This window comes from Dermacentor silvarum, chromosome 7 (genome assembly GCF_013339745.2).
Source record: "Dermacentor silvarum isolate Dsil-2018 chromosome 7, BIME_Dsil_1.4, whole genome shotgun sequence".
NCBI lineage: Eukaryota > Metazoa > Arthropoda > Arachnida > Ixodida > Ixodidae > Dermacentor > Dermacentor silvarum.
This window is the reverse complement of record NC_051160.1, coordinates 161,332,536-161,358,270: the sequence shown is the minus strand read 5'-3', so window position 1 is coordinate 161,358,270 and position 25,735 is coordinate 161,332,536. Positions and strand designations below refer to the sequence as shown.

At 51.5% G+C, this 25,735-nt stretch overlaps 1 protein-coding gene across 1 annotated transcript in view; it reads right to left on the bottom strand.

Annotated features, from left to right (window-relative positions):
• Positions 1 to 25,735, bottom strand: part of LOC119458628 (cytochrome P450 4c3) — a 136,555-nt gene that overhangs the window by 40,179 nt on the left and 70,641 nt on the right. The window contains exons 8-9 of the mRNA XM_037720474.2: positions 17,431 to 17,619; positions 5,192 to 5,365 (exon numbers count right to left, since the gene is read on the bottom strand). Coding sequence (XP_037576402.1) covers positions 5,192 to 5,365; positions 17,431 to 17,619 — 363 coding nt within the window. The remainder of the gene's footprint in view (positions 1 to 5,191; positions 5,366 to 17,430; positions 17,620 to 25,735) is intronic.

Here is a 25,735-nt window from a genome sequence, read left to right as displayed (position 1 = left end):
GTTTTGTGGAAATACCAGTTTGTTTGTTTCTGTATTTTTACTGTTTGGTTAAATGTTTTGAGATCTCCAAGACTTGAGATCGTTTCGATAACCACATTTCGAGGTTTCTTTATTCGTTTGTTTTAGAAACTCAGCAATATTCCGAAGGAGATGGTGTGCGTGCGTATAAATTTGTGTGATTTTTTTTCGACGTGTCGTTCTTTTTTGAGCAGATAGACTTGTTTTTATTTGTGTGTGAGATACGCTTGCGCAGCGTTAAGTCCAGGTTATTTGTTTTAAGACCGTAGTGGCGCGCTTGAGTATCAGTTCACTTTTCGAAAGTGTTCGCGAGATTTTCTTCGATAGTAAAGCGCGTGACTTGGAGGAGCCGTTGTGTAACTTTGCCTTCTTAAAAGGCATTTGTGCCATTCCTTTAAGGCGTGTCTTGCGCGGACACAAAGAAGGAAAACATTGGTGCGTGTCTCGCACGCGTATTTAGAAGACGGCAGAGTATTCAGTTTCCTTTAGAGAGTGTGTGGAAGTGCTTATAAATAAGCCTGAATGTTCTTGTAGTTTTGAGCACGCAAGATTTTTTGTTGTTGTTTCTTTAGTGCGTGCGTCACGCGCATGAGTGAAGAGTTTTGACCGCAAAGTTAAAGCGCCTCTGATAGTACATACGTAAACTCAGCGAGGCTAGTACGTGCGTTATTAACGGATGTAGACGACGAACAGACAGTTTATGGTGTTTGTGCTGCGTAGGAAATTTCAGTTATCAATTATTGAGGGCATTCTCGAGTATTCTACTTTTGCTCTCAGTACCACGACCATCGGGTTTTGTTGAACTTAGAGGTACATGAGAGCTCGCTTTGGCGGCAAAAAAATTGGGGTCCAAATTATTGGGTCACGCGAAGCCTGGTGGATGTAAGCGGATTTCGGGCGCTTGCCTCCCCTCTCTCCCCAGCGTAGGGTAGCAAACCAGATCTTCCCATCTGGTTAATCTCCCTGCCTTTGCCCTTTCTTCTGTCTCTCTCTCGCTCTCTCTCTTGGGCGCTTGCGAGCCATGTGATACTTTGTCACTGGGAATGACTCTTCCGTATCGGATGTTGCGAGAAGGTTGTGGATCCTCGTCCAATCTCAAAATTGTGGGCTTCAGCGAAGGTTTAGTGATGTGATGGCTGCTTTCGTGCTTTTATTAGATAAGATAGGTTCGCTAGACCAGATGACTCTTGGTGCGAGCACGGCGCTTTCCTGGGCCCTGCATAAACAAGCATAAACGCATAAACGCATAAGCACACAAGCATAAACGCGACGTTTATGCTTGTGTGTTCCCAGGAAGAAGGCCACAACGAAGTTAATGCTGGGACCTCAAGCTCGAGTGTGTCATCGCCATCATTTCAAGAACAAACCCCGAGCTTGCGAATGACCACCGACGCTTCGGGAAACCTGACGGCTGGTCACCCTTAGGTCGGATCTTCCGGCGACGGAGGAGTCTGTTGCGTCCCGAATTGGCAGGGCGCATTCTTTGGTTGTTTCCATCGAGACAGCACCTTCATCAGCGTTGCCCAGGCGGCGACAGTGCCCGACACCGACGGTGACGGGCAAACAAGCGCCCGTAATCGGCAGTGCGCATCCTTTGGTGTTGCCCCCGAGGCAGCTCCTTTCATCAGCGCCCTCCAGATGGCGACAGTGCCCGACACTGACCATGACAAGCTGACCGTCACGGAGATGCCACGGATTGATGCGAGAGGTGAACTTCGTGGAATTACTATACCGTGGGAACGGCGACGATCTCGGTTTCCCAGATGGCCACGCAGTTGCGGCAAATGCGAGGGCGAGGGTGCAACATTAGAGGCGGAGTTCTGTGAACAATACGACCTCCCTGATTGGCCGCACCAAGGTCATCAGATTCCCTAGGGAAGACGACTGCTTTACAAGCGGACACTTTTGGTTCAGTGGGTGTGCCCCTGACGTGTTCTCATGTTTGCTGAGCAATGTAGTGAGTCGATCAGTCGAAGTGCTTCTACATGGAGAGGGCTACCATATCGGGAGCCACTGCAAATACTGTAAAATAAACCCCTTTTCTCTCGCTAATACACCCGGACGTACTCATCTCTATGGCTGAAGGATCACCGGAAACGCTACCCGAGTCCGAACAGCACACTGAAGACGCCGGGAAGGGATACAGAGGCGAAAGGACATGTGGCACAAACGAATCACTTACCGCGGCGGTGTGGAAAACAAATGCGATACTCCGAACATTTTTCCAGTGCCGGATGGATGGATGGATGGATGGATGGATGGATGCTATGAGCGTCCCCTTCAAACGGGGTGGCGGATTGTGTCACCAAGCTCTTGTTATTATTTTGCCTAATGTCCTACCTATATCTTTTAGAAAACATGCAGATACAAAGAATTCCCAGAATCAAACTTTTTGAACAATTACTGGGAACTTTGTTTTTGTATGCCTCCGTTCTTTGTGGTCTGCCTACTTTTCTGCCACCAAACCTCAGTTGCGGACATGTTTAATTTCCCCCGGCTATCCATGAACCCAAGGGATTCAAGGAGGCCAGAAGAGCCTAAACTGGCAGCTCGATAGGTTTCTTCACATTGCAATAAAACATGTTCCATCGTTTCCCTAGCTTTACCGCAGCAAGCACAGGCGTCTTCGTCTTTGATTTATCTCGCTTATAAGTGCCTGTTCGAATGCATCCTGATCTCACTTTGAAAAGTAAGGAGCTTCCTTTTGAGTTATCATAAATTGTTTCTTTCCGATAGCATACATCCGCGCCGTCTGCTGGAAACAGCCGGCACTATTCGCAAGGGTATGCAAACGCGGACTGCAAAATTCATGCCTTCGTTGCTGGGGTGCGTTCGTCGTAAAAGAACAAAAACGACAAACCGACTTGAAGTCCCAGATCTACGTTTTCGTGAACTGAAAAAAAGTGAGACAGCTTCTGCTGGGAACTAGACTGCTAGTTACAGTTTACCGATAAAAAATGTCACAATTTCGCCGTAAGGGCGAAGCAATGAATGCGATAGCAACACAGCACTGTCATACGAAGTAAGGTGAGCGGCTTTGGTAGCAATATGAATTGTAGTAAACATGAGCTGATTAAGTAAGCAGGTGTGCTGCGGCGTAAGTAGACCGACATGAAGAGAGACTCGATGACCACGAGAAGGCGCGTGTGAAACGGTGGTGTTGATGAGAAGCGCTTCCCGTGGGCAGCGCGTGCGAAGGGACACACCTGTAGCGCTGCACTGCCGATCCGGGCAGCACTGCATGTGTAGTGTGCGTTGGAAAATGTGGCCCGACTATTACTAACTGAATGAACAAGCGTGGTGTGAGCGCGCACAAACAAACACGAATAGATCACACTGAATGACTGCAGACAACGACTGTCAAAACGCTGGCAGCAAGCATACGCCGCAGCGGGCAAAGGTACGTGCGGTCTATCGCTTCAACGGAAACTGAGCGGCGAATCCACGGCGCATAAAGGCCAGAGCCGTGTGGAGATAAGAGACGGTGCGGGTTAGCGACGAGCGCGGTGGTTGGCAGAGTAGAAGTGCGCCCCCCCCCCCCCCCCCCCCCGCTCCCTCCGGCGCTGGCTTCCTGCTTCCTTGCTTGCGCGTGGGAGATTGAGTGCGTTCGCTCTCCGTGATAGCGCGCGTCCCCGCACGCTTCCGCTCGGGCATACGGCGCGCGGCGAAGATTTTATCTATAGGGAACCTCACGGCGACGGCGACGGCGACGCCGACGGTAGAAATCCGGTTGAAGTGTCCATATAATTGCTATCCCAATAAAATGATTACACCTGTAGTTCAACCTGCAAAAACTTGCAGGTTGAACGAGAGACTCAACCTGGTGAATTATGTGAGAATTTTTAAACGAAGCTTTCTTTGCCTCTTTTCCAAATTTGGGAGCACTAGCTGCTGGTGCAGCTTGCGGTGTAGGCACAAGCCCATTATCCACAGTGCACTACAACACTACTGAATATCATCACTGCTTCTGCATATGTGCGCACAGTAATGTCGCGGTTTTCAATTTCTTGCAGCATGGTCCAACGGGAGATAACACATCAAGTCGGTAACGACAAGTGAAATCGACAACAAAAGCAACCAATTCTTTAGGCCAGCTATAACGCGTCAGGACACCTCGATAGCTAAATGGGCCCAAAGCGTGCATTGAGTGCATTGAGTGCAATGAATGTCGAAGATTGAAGAGACAGAGGCCGAAAAGAAAGAACATTGTTATGTCGCGAAGCGTGGTGAAGAACGCTAGCGTACGTTGGCTTGCACAGGAGAAGCAGGAGGGCGACGCTTGGAACCCACAAAAAGAGGAGAACACGTAGCTATAAACGGCCAGCGAGGCTCCATGCGGGCATGGGTGATCAAAGTTGCAGTGAGATAATGTGGACACTGCTTGAAATGGCTGGCATTGCTTCTGTTGTGGCTTTAATGCGATGCATCGCCTCCAGTCATCACACGATGCCCGTGGAGCTGCGTGACATCGTGCTAGTTGCGCTGGCATCGGCGATAACGAACACTGAAACTGACAGTCCTGATGATGCTTAACGTGAAAAAATTGCCCTGCGAGTAACGGTACTGACGTGTTACGCAAAAGGAGATAAGGCACGTGCGTTGCATGTAATAAATTTATTGCATCTTTCCGTAGGGTTGAAACGGACATAGCACCTACATCGAAACATTTGCATCATTGTGTTACACTTGCATAAATATTGTATGCCATTCACGTCGTCTTAAAAAAGCCATTTGCTGTCTTAACTGTGTGTTTCCGTAAACATTTGCGTTAACATTTAAGCAAATATCACAGAATTCGTCGCTTAAAACCGATTACTACATAAGCGTGTGACGCGCCCTATCTTCCTTTTTAATAAATAATTGCTCATATATTGAAAGACACTTTAAAGTGTGTGACGTTATGCTGAGCACCAGTGTAGCGGTACACAAAGTTCTAGTAGGCAAACTTTGTCCTTCCTTCTTTCTGCTACTGGGCAATTTTTTTGCGCCAGAAATATATGGAAACACAGACTTGGAAAAAAAATACTGTTTCCAATACTGAATAGAACCTACAGTGCACACTTTTAGTGTGCATATGGGAGGTTTGCACACTGAACCCGCGCCGTTTGGTGCAGGTCGTTTCGGGCCAGTGCACTAGCTTCTTTTAGCTAGCCAGTCAGTGCACCTGTCTCACCTTGAGCGCGCACTCGAGGTACTTCATATGCTTGAGGTCCTCGGTGGTCACGTGCCTTTCCCTGTCATCGCCGAAGATCGAGTCGAGCTCCTCGTGGATGAGTTGCTGCTCCCTCTGGTGGTGGCCAATGAGGAACAGCGCCCAACTGATGCCCATAGCCGTCGTGTCGTGACCCTGCCAAGAAAAAGTGCGTCGCCGTGGCATTCATGAGGCAAAATCTGTTAGTTGACACTGCAAACATATAGGAAGCTACACATCTTCACATGTTTATGCACAGGCAGCGTTTCTTAGCTGAAATAGTAATAACTGTCATGTTTGGACGCATTAGGTATATTTTGTAAGGCCTCAGGTGCATATGAAGGGTAAAAATTTACAAGAGCCCGTGCCAAGCTTTGTGTTACAGCATGTATACCGTGGCGCCTGTTGCAGAAAGGTAAGCGCATATTATGTCGACAAATTTTAGTGATATCTATGATATTTTGAGACCTTGCAAAAGTAAATAAAATATCCAAGCTAACCTGGTAGCTACCATTATTTAATGTAAAAGAGCGCCGCGGTGACGTAAAAATGGGAAAATAGTGACAATTTACACATAGAGGTTAATGTTTAGTGTACATGCAGTATTCAGCGGTACTACTCAAGGTAGCACCAGACTGTCATTTAACTGGGATGGACTATTAGGCGGCGATGGACAAAAGGTACAGGCTTGTGAAAGGACAAAAGGTACAGGCTTGTGAAAAGAGGCATTGTTAGGACCGTGAAAAGTATTTCTTGATGTGCAGTACCGACCAGAGGCATGTCGTATTGCATGCGGCGATCTGTTTTTCAATAGAGAGTTTTGGAATTGGGGCCCCAAGAAGATAGCGGGCCAGAACTGAGCATGCGCAGAACGTAAGGCAGCCTTGGGTCATTGCGTTCGCGTCAACCCGCAGGCTCTAAACTCGAGAAATAGCGTGGGTTCACAAGCCTGCCTTGGTGGCTCGCGCGGGTGACGAGCAGTCGCGTGATATCCATTATTTGTATTTTGTTTTGTTCTTTCTGTGTCTCCGTCATTTCTTTCTTTCCTCTTTTCTTTCCTCATATTTTCATTTCCTCTATTCTCTCCTCCTGAAAGAGTAGGTAGGTGTTGTGCCCCTCTCGATGGCAGTTGTCAGCTTGCTCCCTCCCTATTTGCTTCGTGTCCTTGTGTTGTATGTATACAACCAAATAATAATATTAATAGGCAAGAGAGACATACGAGCCGCAGCCATCCACAGCTCGGATCGCTCAGTCACGTTGGGTGCAGAGCAAACTTGCCGTTTTCCGGGTGGTTTTCAGGGCTTTTAGAGGTAAGAGACTCGGGCAACGCAAAAACACGCTAGCTGCGCTCGGGTTAGCATCCTTTGAACCCCCCCCCCCCCACCCTTTGGCTTAGAAATGGCTGAAACATAGCCATTATTTTATTGCAATAGCAATTATATGGACACTCCAAGCGCATTTCTGTCGTCATCGTCGCCGATGTCTTCGTCACCATTGCCGTTGCCGTGAGGTTCCGTATAAAGTCCAGCGGCGATAAAAAATGTCGCAGTTTCGCCCGAAAGGCGAAGCATCGATTGCGATAGCAAATTAGTAGAGAGCTATTCGGAGTAGGTATAGTAGTTTTATCGGCTGCATAAACTTGGACACATTGGCTTACTAACTGAAGTAACAATCGTGGTGTCAGCGCGCACAAAGAAACATGAATAGATCACACTGAATGACCGCAGCCAACGACTGTCAAAACGCTGGCAGCAAGCGCAGGTTCGCGCGGTCTATCGCTTCAACGGAAACTGAGCGGCGAATGCACAGCGCATGCAAAGGTCAGAGCCGTGTGGCGATAAGAGACGGTGCGGTCGACCGGCACCGCCGGGCAAAGGGCAGCGGAGAAGTTGTTGGCAGAGGAGAAGGTGCCCCCCCTCCCCCCCCCTCTTGCCGTTTCCTGCTTTCGCGTGGGAGATTGAGTGGCAAGATACGCCTTTGGTGCCGAAGCACAGCACCCGCTCCGCCTCCCTCCCTCTCATACCCCCACGGCCTTTCGCGCGACGGTCGTGTTTGCTTTCCGCCGTGCATTCGCCCTCCGTGATAGCGCGCGTCCCCCGCGTGCTTTCGCTCGCGCATACAGCGCGCGGCGACGATTTTATCACCCTTGGAATCTATACGGAACCTCACGGCGACAGCGACGATGACGGCAGAAATCCGGTTGAAGTGTCCATATAATTGCTATCGCAATAAAATCGTCGCCGTGCGCCGTACGTCAAAGCGTACAAGGGCGAGCCGGCAATCGCGGCTCAATGTAGCGCACGGCAGGCAGGAATGCAGGCCGGAAGCGCGCTTTCTTCTTTCGCGCGCGATGCACGGGGGCGAGAGGGATGGGGGGTTGCGTTCTGCTCCGTCGGTTGCTGCTCCCAGCGCGGCCGCGCGGGCACCGTATCTTGAAAGCTATCTGCGATGAGGGCGAAGTGCGCGCCCGCGCGGGCCTCACCTTCAAAGCGATGTGCGATGGGGACAAAGTGCATGCGCCGAGTGCCGGTAGCTTCGTATGCGCTGTGCTTTCGACGTTTAGTTCGCTTTGACGGAAGACGAGACAGCGCGAAGGTGAATTTGCCCGCTGCTGGTGGCGCGCTTTCTCACTCCAGCGTTTTCAAAATGAGTTTCCCCGGTCATTGAGGAGATGTGTTCATGTTTACCTGTGTGCGCGTCACACCGCACTTGCCTATTTAGTTAGTAAGTGAATGTTTACAACTTTATAGGCCCATTTAACTACTATCCTTGATTCATATAGCTCTATACTAATTTGCTATAGCAATCGATGCTTCGCCTTTCGGTCGAAACTGAGACTTTTGTTAAAGACATTCCCAAACCTGTCTTTAAATTAGAAATGCATTCCGTTAGATTTCACTTGTAAAAATACTTGTTTTTTCGCTTTCAAGCACCTTCTATTTTCACGCAACCCAACGCTGCACCCGTCCGCACACGCACGCACGCACGCACACACACACACGCACATAAACGCGCACGCACATACACACACCCTCACAGAAACGCACTCAAATGCGCACGCACGCACACTCACCCCCCACACACAAATGCGCTAAACCTCGCATGCACACACACCTACACGCACACAAATGCGCACGCGCGCACGCACACCTATCCACACACGCACACAAACGCACTCAAACACGCACGCACACACACGCGCACACAAACGCGCACGCACATACACACACCCTAACACAAACGCGTGCACACACACGCACGCACGCACGCACGCAAAATCACACAAAAGCGCACGCATTCGCGGACGCACACACGCACACAAACGCAGTGAAACGCGCACGCACGCACATACACACAGACACGCGCATAAACATACAAAACGCGCGCGCACACAAACCCGCACACATGCGCACAAACGTACACAAACGCACACACACACACACACACACACACACACACACACACACACACACACACACACACACACACACACACACACACACACACACACACACACACACACACACACACACACGCGCGCGCGCGCGCGCATAAACGTACACGAACGCGCACGCACACACACACGGACGCAAACGCACTCAAACGAGCACGCACGCACGCAAACCCACACACACGGGCACAAACGTACGCAAACGCGCACCCCCCCCCCCCCCACACACACAGACACGCGCACGCACACACACGCACGCAAACGCACTCAATCGTGCACGCACGCACACAAACCTACACAAGCGCATAAACGTACACAAGCGCGCACGCACACACACGCACGCAAACGCATTTAAACGTGTATGCACGAACACAAACCCCCACACACACACACACGCACAAATGTACACAGACGCGCACGCACACACACCGACATGTACACAAACGCACACAAACGCGCATGCACGTACACACACCCTCACACACGCACGCGCTCTCTCTCGCTACAGTCTAGGGAGCCCAATGCCCCTATTAGGTGGAGACAACGTCGGGTAGGACAGAAACGACCCTTTAAAAGCGCTGAGGTCTCATAATGGCCGAGAAAATGGCCGGGAGCGCACTTGTTATACATTATAACTGAAAAAAAAATATTGCAAAGCCAATGCATTTCGTCGAAAACTTTCGGAACGCAACTCTTGACCCTGATGTCATTCTCAGAATTCCATAATGCCGGACAATGGTTTTCAACCCATGAGCCATCTAAGGCTGTAAGTACAGAGAGAGAGATTGTGGTTGTGATGAGCGCCTCTTCCTCTTCACAACCACAATGTCTCTGTCTACCTACAGCCTCAGATGGCTCATGGGTCGAAAAATCCATTGTCCGGCGTAATGGAATTCTGAGAATGACATCAGGGTCAAGAGTTGTGTTCAGAAAGTTTTCGACGAACTGCATTGGCTTTACAATAAGTTTCAATCATAATGTTTAAAAATCATTGATAAAAAATAATGTCGCAGTTTCACCCGAAAGGCGAAGCATCAATTGCTATAGCAAATTAGTAGAGAGCTATACGGAGTAGGTCGCGGGAGGAACGCGGGTGGCGCTCGAAGACGACGGACGCTCTCCGCATCGGCTCCGTCAATAATCTCCGATTATTGCGGTGCTTCACGCCATTGTCCCAAAATTCTGGACTCATTGTCACCGCCAAGTTCTCTGCTCACCCGGATACCACCCGTGCCCAGGTGGCCCATTTTTCGGAAACTTCTACGTGTTTGATCTCCACGACGGCTCCCCACCGGGCTTGACGTTCCGTTAGGTCTAGCTCCGCATCGCCCGGGTTTTGCCGGAGTGATGGCGGACGCCTCCACGGTGACGGGCTATGACCCGACCTCACTTCGGGTCGTGACGATGAAGACCACCGCCTCGGACCAAGCCATGCCCTCGGAGCACGAGTATTTAGCCGACATGGTGAAACTCTGGCAACGGAGGCATTCCCAGGCCGCGGCTCCGCCCAAGGGCCAAGGGTCACGCGCCGCCACCCTGCCACAGGTGGCTGCCTCCGCCTCGTCCACGCGCCGCTCTCCAGACGGAACGCGCACCGCACCACTTTCCCCGCCGAGGCGTCAACACAAGTGGCGACCCCGCCATACTCCTCGTCTCTCCCGTGACGACTACATCGTCGTGCTGAAGCCTCGCGCTCCTTTTGAGCTCAAGTCGGGCCTCCCGTCCGATCGTGCCGGCGACGCGATTCGTGCATACCTGGGAGAACACTCATCCACCTCTTTCCACGTGTGGCCAGTGTGGGACCAAAACGCTCTCGTGTGCAATGTCACCTCGTTACCTATGGCGCAGCGTCTACTTGGGGACATCCAGTTGCCGGCGGGAGACCAGCAGCTCCCTTGTCGGGGCCATACCAAAGCGTCCGGGGAAATCTGCCGGTGTGTCATCACCATCAACCCGGCTGAAACCCCACAGCGCATCAAATCAGAACTAGAATGGTCGCAAGGCGCTATCCTGGTGGTCCGCAAACTCGGTGACTCTACTGCAGCGGTGGTGACCTTCGAGAGCACGAAGCCCCCCCGCTTCATCTTCTACCCCAGTGTCGTGGCCTACGTGCGCCCGTACAAGTAGACAATCCCGGCCTGTTCCCTCTGCGGCACCATTGGGCATCGGCCCTCGGCCTGCCCGTGACCCACTCCCGGTCGCTGTACCCGCCGTGGCACTCAAGTTCAAGCGACTTCGGAAGGCCTAGCTGAACACGAATGTAACCCGACATGCCTTCTCTGCTCCGGCCCGCATGAAACCGGCACTCGGGGATGTCCAGGGAAATATCGGAAACCTACACCACCATCGACCTCGAAGCCACCTGCACCCCCGTCACCGGGCACGCAAGCGGCTTCCCAACCGAAGCCTGGATCACGTCTCAAGACCCCGGCGAACCCACCGCCGACCACCTCAGTGCACTACCCGCCGCTTGTAGTGGCGCCACCTCAGGTGAGCAGCTGGGCCGGGATTACTGCTCCTCAGCCTCTCCCTCCCTCCCCCCTCCTTCTCCAGAGCTCTCCGCTCTACGAAAACAGAACGCTCTTCTTCAGCGGCCAATCGCAGCTCTCACTAAGCAGGTGGCAACTTTCCAACTGCAACAACAGAAACCGGCAGGACCCCCCACTGCCGCCCCAGTTGTTAAACCCGTCGACCCTCAGCCTAGCCCTCGCGCTACGCCCACCCCGCGTACTCCCCCCGCTCCCCCGGCTTCGTCCACGGCGCCGGCTGCTCAGCCAGCTACGGGGGCACCTCAGAGCCCTCTTTCTATAGACCACACCCTGCCGCTCGAGGACCGTATTACTCGTCTAGAAAATGTAGTCCTCTACCAAATTTCCACCATTAATGTACAATACATTGTAGCTGAGGTGGTTCAGGCGGTTCAGGCGTGGGCTCTCACCCAGTTCCGCACCAGATCATCTCGCTCGCGCTAGGGCCTCCACGAGCAGCAGCTCTGCCCTGCGTCGACGCAATGTTGGCGGTTCCTCTTCCCCGGCCCTCAACCCGGCTTCCATCCCCCTTCCTGCTCCGCAAGGCCAGGGGCAGGGCATGGAGGATGACCCATAAAATTTTGGATTTTCATCATGGCGACTCCTTCATCTACACATTCGCCATCATCTCAATTCGAAATCATCCAGTGGAACTCCAGGGGCTTCGGGAACAGGCGAAAGCGCTCGCATCTTCTCCTCTTCCTTCAATCTCGCGGCTCTCTCCCTTCCTTTTCTTGCCCTCCAAGAAGCCGGTCCAAACCCTACCCTTTCAGGCTACTGCACCACCACCAGTCTCCTCGTTCACAAATCATATCCGGCTGTTCAGGTCGATCTAGACCTTGACCTTCCCTATGATTACTGCATGATCTCCGTTCTTCCCCAGAAGCGTGGGGCCCAGTCAATCCATATTCTCAACGTGTACTGTCCCCTGCACCTTCAACGGGTCACTTTCGCGGAACTCTTCTATCGGGCTCTCCAAGCGGCGGCTCGGCAACCCCTTGTGGTGGTTGGAGACTTCAATGCTCCTAGCCCACACTGGGGGTACCACTATGAAAAGGCTCGGGGCCGCAAGTTTATGGAGCTTATCTTTACGCTCGGTTTCATGCTGCTCACCGACCCAGCGCATCCCACACGCCTGGGAAATTCAGTGACACGCGATACCTGCCCGGACCTCTCGCTCACACGAAACATTAGACATGTTACGTGGGAGAACCTCGAAGACACTCTTGACAGTGATCATTTCCTGCTTTGGATTGGCTTCCCGACGCAGAAAATGCGCCAAATCCGGGGCCCAGCCCGCATCACGGACTGGTCAGCTTTTCGCACCACGCCTTTCCCCCTGCTCCCATCCCCACAGGACTACCAGGCATGGGCATCATACGCCCTCCACACACATCAATCATACACCCGATGCATTTGTACCTCCACCTCAGCCCCCGCAGTAGATCCCCACCTCCTCCACCTTTGGGAGGCACGCCACAGCCTTACCCGCCGATGGCGATGATACAAGCTAAATCGTAAGCTTCGCTCCCGCATACAGGCGCTTACCGCGGAAGCAGCTGACTACTCTGCACAGCTTGCGGACACAAATTGGGTCGATACCTGCATGAAGGCAGCAGGTCAGATGAGCCCGAAGAGTACGTGGCGACTCTTTAGGAGCCTTCTGGATCCTTCCACTACCCGCGGGGAAACACAACGCCAACTTCGTCGCGCCTACTATGCCTACCAGGGCCCAACGAGCCAACTCGCGAACGACCTCTGCGACCGCTATCTGTGTCGTACCGTCGACCCCAAGGGCCCGGAGTACGTCTACTCGGGGCTTCCCAACCCCGAAATCGACGCCCCCTTCACGCTTCCCGATCTTCGGGCGGCGCTGGCCAAAATGAAGCGAGGTACTGCCCCAGGCCGGGATGGTATTACGGTCACTCTCCTGGCCAACCTTCCCGACTCAGCATACCTCTCGCTCTTACATTTAATCAACACAGTATGGGAGGGAGAACCCCTCCCCGCGGAATGGACCACTTCGGTGGTCACATTCATTCCCAAACCCGGTAAGCCCGTCAGCATTGAGGCATTGCGCCCCATCTCGCTCACCTCCTGTGTGGGCAAACTCATGGAGACCATGGTCCGCGACCGTCTCTCCGCATATCTGCAAAGGAAAGGCGTCTTTGCTGACTCGATGTTTGGGTTTCGCTCACATCTGTCGGCACAGGACGTCCTTCTCCAACTCCAGCACGACATCATTGTACCTAAACTATGGCTGCGGCTGCGGGAGGCTGTGGGTTCGATTAACACCGCCGCCGGGAACCCACTGGTTCAAAAAGGGTACAAGCGTACCCCGGCCTGGCGTTCGGCTTCCTTCAGGGGTGACACGCTTGCGAAAGGAGCCTGCGCCCTGAATTCCCGTTGAAACCAACGTGAGCACGGAAAAAAAAGTGTTGTCTGGGCCGCTCCCATGGCGGTCATTTCCCATGTGGCGCACCAAGCACCTATTGAGGTGGGGGCGCCTTCGGGTTGAGGTCAAACACCCCTTTCCAAGCGTTGAGGTCCCATTATGGCCGAGCACCAGGCCGGGAGCATGCTTGTACCTATTTTAGCGGTAGGTACCCGGCGGCAGCACTTGCCTCCCACAGCCGCGGCGAATGCTCGTCTACGAGGCCGTCTGTGGTTGGACAAGAGGCGCCCAGAGACAAGAGCTGAAATCTCTATTGGGCCCTCTTTCGAGATGTGGACCCCCCGACAGCCGAGCACCAGGCCAGGGGACATCTCTACCCATTAGAAAAACCGGTGGGTTCCCGCGGCACCCGGATTTGAACTCGGTACCTCCCGCATACGAGGCGGATGCTCTACCGCTAGGCCATCGCTGCGGTAATGACAATACCGTTCTGGCCCTCGATCTCCGAGGCGCCTTCGACAATGTCAAACACAGTAGTATCCTTACCAACCTTAGCACCACGAATTGCGGATCTAGAGCTTTCGGGTACATCTGTGCATTCCTCTCACATCGCACTGCCTTCATCCGCATCGACTCTGCAGAACACGGTTCGTACCCACTAGGCACCCGGGGTACACCACAGGGAGCGGTCCTCTCACCGCTCCTCTTCAATCTAGCCATGCTCCAACTTCCTTCGCTCCTTGCCCAGGTAGAGGAGACACACCACGCTCTATAGGCAGATGACATTACCATCTGGACCAACTCGGGCTCCCCCGCACAAATTGAAGACCGCATGCAGCGCGCGGCGCTTATTGTGGACACCTATGCCTCATCATGCGGCCTGGAATGTTCCCCTACCAAATCATCTCTTCTCTCAACCTCACCTCTACCGCCACCTCAGATATATCTCCCGTCTGGCCCGATACAGGTCGTCTCAGAAATTCGCATATTAGGCCTCCACATCTCCTCTACTCTCAACCCTGGTTCTACCATTGCCCGTCTTCGACGCACTAGCGAGCAGGTAGCCGTATGATTCGGCGGGTCTCCACCCAACGTGGCGGCCTCCGCGGCTGGCACTCCCTCCGCTTGGCTCAAGCGTTTGTGACCAGCAGAATTCTTTACGCCACTCCCTACCTTCGCTTGCGTCGCCACCACGAGAACCAGCTGGACGCACTGCTCCGCTCGGTTCACAAGCGAGCACTAGACCTTCCATTGCTACCTCCAATCGTCGCTTTGCGGCCTTGGAAGTACACAACTCGTATGACGAGTTGCGGGAGGCCTATCTCGTCAACCAAGTCAATCGCCTGTCCCAGACGACTCCTGGGCGCCGCCTTCTGGATAGGCTCTCACTGAACCCATCTCTACCCCTCTTCCCCCTGCTTCCGCCCCGGAGCTATGGCGGCACAAATTTTGGGTTGAACCTCTTCCTCGCAACATGGATCCCACTCAACACACAGGCAGACGCCTAGCCCGAGCACACTCTCTTCACACTCGGTACTCCAATTCTCCTAGCGTCTTCTATGTAGATGTCTCGGGACCAACTCCCTCCGGACACTTTACGGCCGCAGTGATCTCCGAGGGTCGCCACATTGATGGCCTCTCTTTCCGCTCGCCGGACACAACACAGGCCGAAGAGGTGGCCATCGCTTTGGCCGCCTCTCACCCGACCTCAAGGGTCATTATCACGGACTCCCGCTACGCCTGTTCCCGATACCTCCAGGGTACCATAGCTCCTCTGGCCGCCCACCTTCTTCGGGCGGCCTCATGGTGCTTTGAGCCTCACTCCATCCGCATCGTCTGGTCTCCTGGCCACGCGGGTCTCCCCGGTAACGAAGCGGCGCATGCCGCTGCCTGCGTCTCTCCCTCCCGGGCCGTTACCACCTCCGACTCTGCGTCTACCCCAGACACTCAGCTCTTACGCAGTACCACGCAATTCTAGAGCATTATCGCAGCTCACGCCACGTTTACCCAGACCCTGCACGGGGCCTCTCTAAAGCGGATGAAAGACTTCTGAGACGCTTGCAGACTAACACCTTCTTGTGTCCTGCGGCCGCCCAGCATTTCATGCCGGGTATACACGGCTACTGTGCGCATTGTGGGGTCCTGGCCGACACCTATCACATGATGGCAGTATGCCCCTCCATATCCCTTCCTTTTTCATACCCCTTCCCCCTACCCACAAGAGAGGCTTGGGAGGAGTTCCTGCTTGGCTGCTCTACCCTGGACGCTCAACGCTCTCTGGTGGCCCGCGCCCGAGCGGCGATCATTTCCAGTGGACTTCCGGAATAGGGAGACCACCCAAGTACTTCTGTAGAGCAACTCTCTGTACTTTTCTGATTAAATGTTTCTCCACCACCACCACGGAGTAAGATTAGTAGTTTTAGCAACTGTATAAACTTGCACATGCAGCAGCACCAACAACGCGCAGAACTGTTGTCGACGCCGTCGGCGTTTTGCCCTCGTTCGCACCGAACGCGCGCGGCGTTGGTGACTGTTGCCGGTGCCTCTGGGGGCGGCTGGAAGGTTTTAAGGCGAAAGCCTTTCATGGCTCATACTCGCGGCGTCCGACCATCCGTCCGTCCGTGCCCTGGAACGGTGTTAGCTGTAGCCTCTCTCCCTCACACTCTCTCAGCAATCACGTGATGGCACAGCGGCGCGCGCGGCAACGTTCCTTCGTCAGATGTCTCGTTGCAGCAGTCGAGTTAGTCGGATGGCTCCCAAGCGGCCCGGTGATGATTCCACGGCAAGTGGTTCGGAGAAGCGTCCCAAGAACGTGCATTCCCCCGATACCAAACGCCAGAAGAAGAATGAGCGAATGTGCATACAGTGGTAGTCAGTCGAATGGGCACAGGCTTTCGCCGAAGACACTTTGGAATTTACAAAGTGTCCTTCAATTTTTCGACGAGATCAGAACGGGACACTCGTCAAGCTGCGTCGGAAGTCTTTACCACCTTCTCGCCCCGCATTGTTTCTGTATAAATACGCATTTGGTGCCGCAGCTAAACGTCGCCTCCCCTCCCGCCCGTCCCCCCTATGGCCTTTCCCGCGACGGAAGATGTCGCGTTTGCTCTCCGCCGTGCGTTCGCTCCTCGTGAAAGCGCGCGTCCCTCGCGCGCTTTCACTCGCACACGCAGCATACGGCGCGCGGCGACGATTTCATCGCCGTTGGACTCTTAACGGAACCTCACGGCGACGGCGACGACGACGCCGACGGCAGAAATCCGCTTGCTATATCCATATAATTGCTATCGCAATCAAAATAAGCAGAACAGTGAATTTTGCCGCAAGTTTGACACTGCTCATTTAAAAACTTGCGAAATGTTTTCAAACTTCGTTCTAAGTGGATGCGCCTTCTAAAATCGCTGGCTTCAATTAGTCTATTGCAATAAGTTCTCTAAAGTAATAGTTAAAACGCTGATGAGTAAAGCTTGGCTAATTATACAACGGCATTTTGATTTCCAGTGTAAGTAAAGTCCACTTCGAGTAATTCAGCTCATTGTGCTATGTGCAACGGATGATTTTAAAAAATGCGTTAACGTTGAAAAAGAAAAGCACCCGGTAAATGGTGTACGTACAAGATATCTGAAGTTTTATTCCACCGCTAATGTTTTTTTGTTTCTGCCGTTTTTGTTGTATTGTTGTTTCTTTTAGTTTGCTTAGTATCTGGAGCTTATTTTTGATATCTGGAGGAACCGGTCATTCGGTTGCGTATTTATTAAACAACAACGAATTTTGAGTGAGCAGCTGATAAATTTTACGCCTGCTAAAGTTTCCTATTTCCCAAAATATCGTAATGACAGCGTCATACCTCGAACATGAAAGTGTCCACCTCTTCGCAGATGCCCTCCTCGGTGATGCGCTGCTTGAAGTGTTCCAGAAGAAGGAGGTCCATAAAGGGGCGCGCCCTCTTGCGTCCCCCGTCGGACTGGTCATCCTCGAGGCTGATCACTCCATCGTCCACTTCTTTGCGCAGTTCTTGCTTGCGTTCGGCAATCACCTGCGGTAATAGGTGACTCTAGCTTGTCGATTCCTCACAGTTCTGTGGCTGATGAATCATCATCATCATCATCATCATCATCATCATCATCATCATCATCATTTATTGTCCCTTAAGGACCCCTGTCGGGGTATTACATAAGGGGGGGTTACAGGAGGTAAGAATAGGAATATAGACATGGTTACAATTTCCTACAGCCTGTGGATTTCATTTGAGAACACAACTAAAAAGAAAAAAGGAACACACACAAAAAGAAAAGGAAAAACTTCGCGGCACACCGAATACAATGCAAAAGCAAGAAAAAAAGGAAAAAGAAAAAAAGAAAAAGCGAAAGAAGGAAAACACAGTACGGTCATTATAAGGTTAGAGTTTGAGGTAATCAGTAAGCAGCCGTTTAAAGATAATGTGCTTACGCTCGCTGACAACTCTATCTGGTAATCTGTTCCACTCTGCGATAGTGCTACGCAAAAACGATTGATTAAAGGAAGATGTTGAACCATGCAAGCGCTGGATGCTGCAAGAGTTAAAAAGGCGACGAGATGTACGGGTTGGTGCAATAAGAAGCTTTCCATGCAGATGTGGGAAGTTATAATATATTCGATGGAAAAGGCACAGCTTTGCAGTTTTCCGACGCAACAACAATGGTTCGAGTCCTAAGGATGATTTAATCTTACTGATACTTTCTTGGCGGCTGTACCTGGAAGTGATGAATCAAGCGGCACGATTTTGTATTGATTCTAAAGTGTTGATCAAGTAAGCTTGGTGCGGGCTCCAAATAGCTGAGGCGTATTCAAGTTTACTTCGAATGAAAGTTTCATAGGCTAGTTTTCGTGTCGATGGGGGGCACAGGGCCAGGTTGCGTCTGACGTAACCAAGTGATTTAGTAGTGTCGATAGCCAATTTTGTGATGTGGTCGGTCCAGGTCAACTTGCTGTTAATGGTGATACCGATATAACGATATGATTGAACGTTGGATAGGGTTGTCGAATTTAGAGAATACTGGTATTCCTTGTTAGAGTGCTTACGGGAGATCCGCATAACTTTACATTTGGAGATGTTAAGTTTCATAAGAGAATTGGAACACCAGGTTTCTATTAAATGTAAGTCTTATTGAAGTATTGCATGGTCGGTTTGGTCCTTGATGCGACGGTAAAGTACGCAGTCGTCTGCGAAAAGTCTCATAGAGGATGAAATGCCGTTAGGAAGGTCGCGGGATAAATTGTTTTCAGAACACCCAGAACTCTATTTATTTGCTTGTTTGTTTGTTTATTTATTTTTTAATACCCAAAGAGCCTCATCGGCGTTACAGTGGGGACTGTGATGTAATTCTGCAATGTATTTACTGTAATTTTTATGGAGCACTCGTGCACGCGTACAGAAGAGGCACATCGAGGCGAAGGGAGGAGACAGATATTCTCGTCGTGAACTGGCACTTTGAAATACATACTCTCGTTATTTAGTGTTAGAGTTATTTACTCTCGTTATTTAGTGTTAAGGGGGTGCTACTGATAATTATTGTTACGTTCACATTGTGTTGCTTCCTGCCTGTGATCATTTTTCACATCACTGTTATCCTCTTATCGCTCAGTGCAAGATATGTATCGAAGCTCAATGAATTCTATGGCGAATGCGTCCTGTCTAATTATGTTACGCGGGTGACGCGAAGATTCCTGCACATTTTATAATCTATTTACGCGAGTACCAGCAAATATTATGGAGTGTAAAGCAGCACATGTGTAAACAGCAGACACGTACTTTATTCGTTGCTTTGACGACTGACAACTGTGGTCATCACATTCGTTGTGATTTTAATGTTACTGGTCTTCCTAGACAGAAGTTCGCCAAACAATCAGTTGGATTCTTAGCTCACGCTTTTTGCCAGTGCTTGTTTATTAGGTTAGCCCGGACTGATAAATTGCTAATTGGGAATGCCACACAAGTTACTGTCACCATCAGACGCAATAAAAAAACGCGGCCTTAAACTTCCTGCGCTCGCACATGGTCAAGCCGTGAGTATCGAGCAGCGTCGGCTCGGCGCAGAAGCTCCTTGTTCTAACAACCCCGTAGAAGAGAGGAGGAAGGAGATATAATGTATTAGAAAGGCAGAGATTAAGACACCGCTTAGCGAAGTGTGCGAAAAGCTTACAGTAGAACATTCAGTGATCTCGCTTTATAAAATTTACCGCTGATATTGAGGCAGATATGTACCATAATGTTTACCAGACAAATTACTAGAACGAACTCGGGCGCACGCGCCAGCTGAAGCTGCAAGCACGGCGGTTTGTTGAGGGCGAGTGCGATGGTTAGCACATGATGTGCCTAAACTTCGGCCTTTTTTCTTTAGATGGCTTTGTTGGATATTGTATATTGACGGTCTTCAGCAGCATATTGCCTTATACGTACTACAATTCACAATGACTGCGTGTGTGTCCAGAGAGTAATTCCCTCGCTACGTTAATAATACCAATACTTGGAAATTTCTAAATATAAAGCGTAATAAACAGCACCACAAGAACGTGTGAAGCCAAAAGCATGAAGACTAGACAAATCCATGTAGTACTAACGATCATTCTTCCCTTGGTGGCTGAAGGATGGCCGCGCCAGACTTCAATCCATGCAGTGAGTTTGGTTGGACACTCTCTAATGTGTGTAACTCCTGACCTGGCTAGGCATCAGCGTGCTAGAATGTAGGAGCGGATACGCTCCTCTGAAAGCGCGTAGCCATTGGAAAAGCTTGGCTGGACGCATCAGGCTAAAGCAAAGCGTCCACAGAGGCCGGTGTCTGTTTTCGTGCAAGGCGTGCTGCCATTTTCGGGGCGTCCCTGTACCGGGGTGCTATTGACAAATTCCGCCATACTGTCGAATTCGCCATGTAGCCAGATCAGAGCAGGTTCAGAGGACTGCTGTGGCCTCTCTGATTGGCTCAAAGTGACATGTTACCCAATTTGACGATACGGCGGAGTTCGACGGCAAGAATAGCCCGTGTGGTGTCAGCTTTATGAGCATGTTTTAGTTCAGCACACAATCAGCACACAATCTGCACACTTTAACTTTAACTGCCTCCTCACTAGCATTGCTCCCCAGCATATTATGATTGAACCGGATACCCTTTCCAATAAGTTTTTCGAACTTTTTGTGAACAAAAATGACCTAAAGTTGCCAAATACCTGACGAAATGCGATGTCAAATTGACGTACCGGTGCTTCAGACGTGACGCCAGATTGAACAAGTGATATTTTGCCCTGCTGGGAACACTCTGGTAGCGCATACATACGATGATCTAAGAAGGCAATTGAAAGACACAGACGTGGCCCTTCGTTTTTTTGTATTTTGTTTGCTAATAGCCCGTCACTGCCACGTTCGCTGTCGCTGTCGGGGCTGTCGCATTCTAATGGAGGCGAAACACAAAGGCGCTCGTGTACCGAGCCTCGGGTATAGGCTAAAGAATTCAAGTTGATCAAAATTGTTTCGGACCCCAACACTACGGCATCCCTCACAGTCCACTATGCACTTTCGGCATCAAGAAAGACAAGGATTAAATGAACACAAAGTTTCGAAACAAAGCAAATTTCCTCGTATTTCTTTTCGTACCGGCGCGGAATGTTGAAAATAACAGCACCTTAGTAAAATGCGGTGATATGATGATTACTGCATCGCTGCCAATGAGAAGCAACCGCAGAGGACGCCCAAAAGATAAACAGAACCCTACAACACAAGCGATACTCTTCGATGATAGGCCGGCACACGTAATGTGAGGAATTAATGCAGCGAAAAAATGATAAAATTCCTGTTCCAACGTTCAGTTGAGGTTTCCCACAGTAATTACATGGTCGAGAGTCATCCACTCAATAAACCCGCGCCCGAAAGAATGCCGACGTTGATGTGATTAGAATTGAGGCAACATGGCGACACGCCGCAGTGCCACCGCAGAGACGCGTCATGCAGGATGCGTGTATGCAGCCAGGCTACTCTCTCACTTTTCCCTCTCTACCAGATGCGCCATCCAACCGCCGCGGCGAAATCAATGCTTGAAGCGTGTGTGAATATATGTACAGACAAGATCGTCTGAATATAGTATTTAGCGCGGCTTTGATTCTGCCCATCGCCACACATCACACCCAGAACGGGAGACCACAGTTGCCATCAAAGAAGTTCCTCGAAGAACGGCACATACCCAGTGTCACTAACCCAGTGACATAAGATGGCGCCAAGGAGGTTCATTGAAGAATGGCACGCGTGCCCAGAGACTCAAATTGAACAATGTTCTCTGGTGGTCTTGGCTCAGAGTGGCGCTGCGGACGGGTGTTGCACGGCATCGCGGCTGACTTGTGCTCGAGATGACGTGTGGTTGTGTCGTTAACGCTTGCGTCGCCATGGCCTGAGACGCGTTGAAAGGCCGTCCGTCTAGTATTGGGACGTGAGCGACGCGCCCGGTGCGGTGCTATTGGCGCCAGAGTTTCACGAGCAGTGTTGGGTGAAGCTCGCGTGCGCCGCGTGGCGTCACTGCAACCTGAAAGCGTGTGGTTTGGTAGCTCGCCTGGTGGTTTGACTCGAGCGCTAAGGGCTCATGAGGACGCACGGTGGAGACGACAAGATATTTTATGGTGATAAAAGTTCAGCGCAAACACGCAGGACAAACCACAAAAAAGACATCAGACAAGTCTCGTCTCTTCTTTGTGGTTTGTCCTGTGTGTTCGCGCTGAATTTTTTACAACGCTCAAGACAAAGCACGTAACTGAATCGTCACCGAGTCAAATCAGCGCGTACAGCGCGTCGTAATTGCAGCCTCCGCGATCAACTTCAGAAATATTTTCAGAGCTAATTGCGGAGGCCACGCTCCGCTGTGCTGAGTACGGTGAACGCCACCTAGGTGGCATTGGTAGTGCTTCTTGATGCCAGCGTCCCTTCGAATGCTGGCATCGAGGCGTCGTAGTGCTGAGACCACCGAAGCGTTCACTGTCGGTGCGCGTTAGTAGACAGTTTTAGCAGAGCGTTCACGGTCCGCTCCGCTCAGACCGTCGTGTCCGAACGATTCGCGCAGAGCCGCTCAGCGGAACGCTAGCGGGAACGCTAATGCGCGTGCGCACAACGCTCATATCGGCAGCGGAACGAAGAACGCTGCCCACGGTACGCTACAAAGCCATTTGAGCGGAGCGTTAGGATGCGTCTACAGGTTGCTTTGCCGTTTTACAGCCGCGCTGAGCGCGCGTGGCCGGCGTCTCTGGCACACGCGCTTGTCAAACAAGCCAAATCAACGCAGTTCATGCAGCCAGCGGTGTGCGTGAAACGTTAGCGGAGCGGAGCGTAAGCAACGCTCTGCTAAAACTGTCTAGTGTCATAATGCACTACTTCTCTTTTCTGCTCGTAGGCGGCGGCACCGCCCCGAGCAAGAGCGCGGGTACACGGAGGAGTGTTAGATATATAAGGCGCGTCTGTGTAGCTGTCTGCAAATGCGTTTGTGGCGCAATGGGTTAAACGCTCGGCGATCTATCGTCGCGGACCGAGAGGTCGTGGGTTCGATTTCCAAATTTTGCATGTTTGTGGAACTTTTTCTTCTGGTTTCTTTCTTTGTATTATGTTCTATGACGTATTTCCGTGACGAAGTCTCGTCTCTTCTTTGTGGTTTGTCCTGTGTGTTCGCGCTGAATTTTTTACAGGGGAGCTGGTAAGGGCTAGGCTCCAGGTGATCCAAGAGTAGACTGACCGGCGTGTACAATAATTTCGGCTCCATGTGCGTGGCGGTTTCCCGTCAGTTGTGCCTTAACACAGGTAGTCAAAACGGATGATGGATGTCCTATTGTTATACCCCTCGTCACCGCCGATGCCTCTTTCACAAGTGTGTTGATTTTTGGCGGTGGTACTTCCCACCAATCGTGGTGCCCCTTTGTCTCGTGATGTAGAGATCGCGCTAGCGTTGGTATCATCAGTTGCAGTTTGGACTCGCTATGGGACGGACGCTCGTTTAGCCACATCTTCCAGGATCATGATGTAAGGATCCTGACGATGCCGTGCAGTGTGCCGGGGCTATGAACGCTGTGGCTCATCCGCTAGTCTGTGGCGATAGGGCGGACATGGCGCAGCAAACGCACTACTTGGCCAACGCGCAGGGCGAAAACAAGACGCCGGTGTCCTTGATCCTTGACGAACATGCCGAATACGCTCAATATAATCAATAGTGGTAATATTGAAAGAAAGACGACCAGGGCAGGCTGCGCTAGCATACCCGTTTATTCCGCAGGCATGGGCCAGGCTCAATCACGAGAAAGAAGAACAACAGGGATGATGACTATATACAAATGAGAACGATGAAGTACGTTAAATGTGATTAAAACATGTAAATTTACTACGGCAATATTCATTATAGCAGACCCACCATAGTCACAGCTTCGCTTGCTTTCGTCTTCACAGTATTGGAAGGGCTCTGATTTTTTTTCACCCTAAAATACTATGTAGCAACTAGCCTCAACCGAACTGTTATTGTGAACCACACGAGACGTACTCGGTCATGCTGCAACCATGCGCAAATGGTTGCCGTGGCACGTTCAGTACAACAGCGCTGGGCATCCCGTAGTTGTCCAAGTGGCGTGCAAAACTCGGGTTGTTGTGAGAGGTGGCTGATTCTCGTGGCCAGCGAGTCATGGGTCCCGGATTATCGCGGTTAGCCCAGCCACTCTGCGAGTATTGCTTCCGGTCTATCAGTCGTCGTGTTTACAAGTGTCAGGGTTGATGTCGAGGTTTGACGGTAAGTCGACCAAGTGACACGAAAGGCACGGTAAAGCGCGGGCAGCCACTGCTGCCGTGCTGCTCGCGCTAGGATACAGTTAGTGATTGTCAGCGGGGCTGTGGCCACGTGTGGAAAGGCCGAACCTTGAAAGGGCTTGATTTTTGTCGACACATGTTCTCAGCACTGCAGTGGAACACTTAGACTGTCGGTTTTAATGGTGATAGGCTGCGTGCGAGGTGTGTCGCCGTGGGGAAACGTGATCGACTGAGGCGGCTCTGGAGACTCGGGAAGCATGGGATGAGGTAAGGACGGCACCTGGTTTTGGGTGACTCGCGTTTTGGAAGGCGTTGCCCGAAAGATAGTGCGAGCTGCACTAGAATCGTGTGAAGGACCACAGGCTGGTGCAAAATGTGCTTGAATTGACGGACAACGAAAAGTAGTGGCTGTTTGGGTAAGTATTCGACGAGCCGGCGCGGTGGCGGACGAAAATACCTGGAGTTATGACTTGACGGCAGCAAGAATTTGTTGCGGCACTTCCGGTTCTGGTAAGGCCATCACGAAGGTCCGAAGAGCGTAGTAAGCATGTCGCCCTGGAGGTGGGACATCACGGTGCAGAGCATGAGGCAGCATAATCATCATCGTCATCAGCCTATCTTTATGTCCACTGCAGGCGCTATTCTTGCCGAGCGTAAAGACTTCCAAGAGTACGTCGTCTCTTATGCCAGCCGCACTCTCACCAAAGCGAAAACGAACTATTCAGTCACAGAAAATTAATGACTTGCAATCGTTTGGGCAATCGCCAAATTTCGACTTTACTTATATGGCCGTCCATTTGACGTCGTGTCTGATCACAACGCCCTGTGCTGGTTGTCGTCATTAAAAGACCCATCTGGTCGCCTAGCTCGTTGGACGCTTCGTGTACAGGACTATGACATCCGTGTTGTCTACCGGTCAGGCCGTAAGCACTCGGATGCCGATGATCTTTCGCGCTCACCACTGCCCGATGAGTATGGTGCTGCGTCTGTCTCCAGCTACGGTTCTTCGTTTCTTACATACGCCGACATGCCAGCTGAGCAACGCTGGGATCCTTGGATAGCCTCCCTTCTAGAGTATTTATCTCAGCCGTCACCACGCACAACCGACCGCTCACTTCGGCCCACTGCTCGCCACTTTGCCATCCGTGAAGGGCTCCTGTACCGTCGCAACTACCTATTTGATGGCCGTAAATGGTTGCTAGTGATTCCTCGCCATCTACGTTCCGACATCTGTGCCACTACTCATGCGGATCCGCAATGCGCCCATGCCGGTGTATTTGTGACTTATGCACGCCTCCGGCTTCGATACTACTGGCGCGGAATGTACCGCTTCGTTCGGCAGTCCGTCCACTCGTGC